At 45.0% G+C, this 4,041-nt stretch overlaps 1 protein-coding gene across 1 annotated transcript; it reads left to right on the top strand.

The window, feature by feature from the left end:
- The first annotated feature begins 361 nt into the window (after positions 1–361).
- LOC115030099 (cysteine-rich perinuclear theca protein 1-like) lies at positions 362–1,154 on the top strand. Its single transcript, XM_029473545.1, has 2 exons — positions 362–607; positions 779–1,154. The coding sequence occupies exons 1-2, from the start codon at positions 362–364 to the stop codon at positions 1,037–1,039; spliced, it is 507 nt and encodes a 168-aa protein (XP_029329405.1). The 3' UTR covers positions 1,040–1,154.
- The last annotated feature ends 2,887 nt before the right edge of the window (positions 1,155–4,041 follow it).

Below are 4,041 nucleotides of genomic sequence, written 5' to 3'. Positions count from 1 at the left end.
ACAGTATATAGAGAAGAGAGTAAGCTTCAAACATTTATCTTCCAGAGGTTTAAGTAAAGCCTCCCATTTTCAATGAGACTTTGTAGTTCTAGTATATTGACCCGCTAGAAAGTGTATGAAAGTGACACTTTTTGATGAATATGGGATATCTGAGATTCTCAGGCAGTCTGATCTGGATTCCCTTCAAGCTCAAAGTGGTCAGAGGTAGGGCATTGTGACGTTTCAGCCACTCCTTAGTTGCCTTTGGCTAGGGAGAGCTTTGCTGACCAATCAGGGCTGAGGGGTGTGGCCCACCATTGTTCTGACAGGGATATAAGCAGGGTGCTCAGAGCTCTGGGGCCAGTCCCTGGAGAGCTCCGGTATGGCTCGGGTGGCCCAGAAAGTCCACTGGTCTAGAGCTGCAGCAACAGCAGCCACCGCTGCCAAAGCCAAGAGACCAAAGCTTAAGAAGACCGCCGCCAAAAGATTCAAGCTTAATAGGAAGCAAAACCCTAGATCTAAGCTTCCCAAGAGATCTTGTCGTTTCTTCATTCATTCTCTTTCTCATTCTGGTTCCCGTTGTTGCTGCGGTCGTTCTTGTCGTTCTTGTCGCAGAACTGCATTTAAGGTGAGAGATCCCAAACTAAGCTCATTTCCTCCCTTCTTCAGTCATTCTTTCCCCTAAGACTTTCTCAGGCCTACAATAAACTTCTCATCTACCTCTGCCCCTTTACATGAACCTCCATCCACATTCTATCTTTTCCCCAAACCAGTGCCCTTATGACTGTAATTCTTTCAGATTACGAAGAAGGGGGAACAATCACTTAGAAGGAGAATTAGGAGACGAATCAAGAGTGCTACTGAACTTCGATTGATGCAGAGCCAACTGGAGCGGAGCCAACTGGAGCTGATCGAACCGGAACCGACTATGGCTTTGGAGACAAGCGAGATTACAGTGGCATTGTTCTCTCATGAGAATGCCAATGTGTCTGAGCCGGAGGAAGTTCCACCATTCCTCGACAGTGACTGGGTTCTGAATGGAGACTTGGCCAGCTCCTAGACCCCGAACGGGTCCAAAGACCCATAAAACATCAGTGAACGGGTTTAGGAGCTGAGCTGTGGTCCTGTCAAGGCCACTCATCACCACAAACTAATTTGTATGATGGTGAAAATAATCAGATGTGAAAATATGTGTCACTCTCAGTCTCTGATGGTGTAGAGGGAGAGGGGTGGGGGTAGGGAAGACTGGGAATATGATGAGAAGGAACATTGGTTTCTAGAAGGTTGGGAGTGGTGCGAACAACCCCCTGATAGGCAGACACGGGAGGGTCAGAACTGAGCTAGCACAAACGTCCCCCTGAAGCTTTATTTCACAGAGCAACAGGGAGAGCCCAGGGTTTTCCTAAATGTCACTGGCTAGGATTGCTGCATGGTTTCAGAGTGTTACATCGATATGAACTGAGGTGTAGGTGGCAGGCAGTTCCAGTCCTATCTTAGGCAGCACATCAACTTTAGAACCCCTACCTCATTGTGGTGTTTCTTACAATCCTCATTTTATGATCTCTTGTGCTAAGACCCTCAGAAGGGCCAAAGACTTCACCCCATCAAAAGGCACCAGTGATTTTGACTGGAATCTGCAAGTGCAGCACTGATTTATCCTACCTCTTCAGAAATAGGAGGAGGAATAGGACAGTGAGAATGGGTCTGCCAACCAGTGCTGGTCATGAAACAGGTAGTAAGTAATGTCTACAGCATATTTTAAAAGGACTATGCCTTTCCAGACAGCTTTACTGTGTATTTGCTAACACTTTTTTAATCCGTTGAGATATTGTGAAACCAGTTTTTCAAAGAGTAAAGTGGGGCTGGAGAGATAACTCAGTTGATTCCTCACATGCATTGGGGACCTGAGTTTGATCCCCAGAACTCACAATTAAAAAATGAAACCTTAGCCAGGCCAGTGGTGGGACATGCCTTTAATACCAGCACTTGGGAGGCAGAGGCAGGCGGATTTCTGAGGTCAAGGCCAGCCTGGTCTACAAAGTGAGTTCCAGGACAGCCAAGGCTACACAGGGTTTATTTCTGTGGTCAAGGCCAGCCTGGTCTACAAAGTGAGTTCCAGGACAGCCAAGGCTACACAGAGAAACCCTGTCTCGAAAAACCAAAAAAAAAAAAAAAAAAAAAAAAAGCAACTCCATCAGCTTGGCATGGTGGCATAGGCATTTACTCTTGACACTCAAAGCAGAGACAGGCAGATCACTATGAGGCTACATGGTGAGACACTGTTTCAAAAAAGAAAGAAACCAGTGTGTGATGTTGAAAACTTTTATTTACTGCACTGAGGATGTGGGAAAGTGTATATCCTTGACACTTGTTGACCAGCTAGCCCCCATACCCTATTGGTATGTCCCAGGCCAGTAAGACACTTTGCTGATACTTTTGTTGTTTTGTTTTGTTTTGTTTTTGTTCTTTTGATTTTAAGATTTTTAAGGTGGGTAGTACCTGAGAATCTATATAGAAAAGTTGTCCTTTGCCACACACACACAGACACACACAAACACACACATGTGTATATATATCCATCCTTCATGCATCCATCCAGACTCACAGGAATACATGCATATACACAAACATACACACATAGACAATAAAATGCTAATATGCATTTTGATGTTTTTATATATGCATACACTTATATAATCTTCACTACAAGAATGAGTGTGCCCACAACTCACTACAATTTTTTTTTTCAATTTAGAGTACCCCTTTTGTGTTGCTGTTGTGAAATATTAAACTTTGGACACTTCATAAAGCAGAGGTTCATGTGGCACTGGGTTTGGAGAAAAATTGGTTGAGGCTGCATAACTTCATTTTGTTGCTCTCTTCTAAGGTTCTCCAAATTTTTAATTTTATCTATTCTTTCAGAATTAAATATACATACAGGATATTTTAAACATACCCACTGCTACACCTCCTAACATTTCCTAGACATGTGTGTGGTTCCCTCTCAACTTGGCAACCTCTTTATTTATACACCTCTGATATCTGCTGCGCCCACCTCGGCTGGCAAGGAAGACACAACACGGTCGGATTCTTCTCAATAGCCTTTATTACAGGAACGCCTTAATGCTGCTACGGGGACCCCGGGGACCCAGGGAGGTCTGCTTATATGCATCCCAGCACAGAGAAAGGCTTCATGTCCTCCCAGGATAGGTTGAACCACTGTCACCTAATTAGCATGTACCCACTTGGGAGGAGTTGGCGCCAGACTCGGGCTTACACCTGCACAGTGGTGTTGTTTATGACAACGGCACACAGGAAACCAGTTGGCTTCCTACATCTCCCCCTTTTTTGTTTAATAATATGATGCTGGACTAGGTCTGGGCAAAACTGTCCATCAGCCACGGCTCCTGTCTTAGGTCGATCCTCTAGTGTCACAGCCTTACCCATCATAGGGTTGCCCTATTGCCTCCAGGCCCCATGTCTTAGGTTGGTCTGTGCACAAGGAAAGTTGCCAGTCTCTGGATACCGTGGATCTTTGTGACTACAACTGCCAATTGACCTAGGGCAAACTCTTAATTTTTCAAAGAGGCCAGCCAAATATTGGGAGATGTGCCATCTTCGACGGCAATCATGGCCTGATATACCATAGCCTTGTATCTGGCATGATCTCTCTTAAGGTGACATACGAGTCAAAGGCAGAAACCACATCCCAGGAGGACCACCAATCCCCAGGCTAACATGCCAGCCCACTCCTTAAAAAAGGAAAAAGGCATTGGTGATCCAAGTGGTGAAGTTTCCGAGGGTGACAGGGTCCATCTACTGCTATTAAGAGCAGCTATTTTCAACAGCAGTCAGTGTGATAGTTGCTCAGCTTCCAGGGACCAGCTTCCCTTCAGGTAATTTGAAATTTCTCAGCTCTGTCGAGAAGACTGTGAAAAGTTAGCTTGCAGAGGGGTAATACACAAACCTCTAAGGGAAGAAACACAAGATACCTGGATCATATGATATAAATCCTCAACCTGTCCCTGAACCAAGTCTATCCTTTGATTGGCTAACAGAATG

The sequence above is a fragment of the Mus caroli genome, chromosome X (assembly GCF_900094665.2).
Source record: "Mus caroli chromosome X, CAROLI_EIJ_v1.1, whole genome shotgun sequence".
Lineage (NCBI taxonomy): Eukaryota > Metazoa > Chordata > Mammalia > Rodentia > Muridae > Mus > Mus caroli.
The sequence above is the reverse complement of the archived record's forward strand: the minus strand, read 5'-3'. Positions and strand labels throughout refer to the sequence as shown.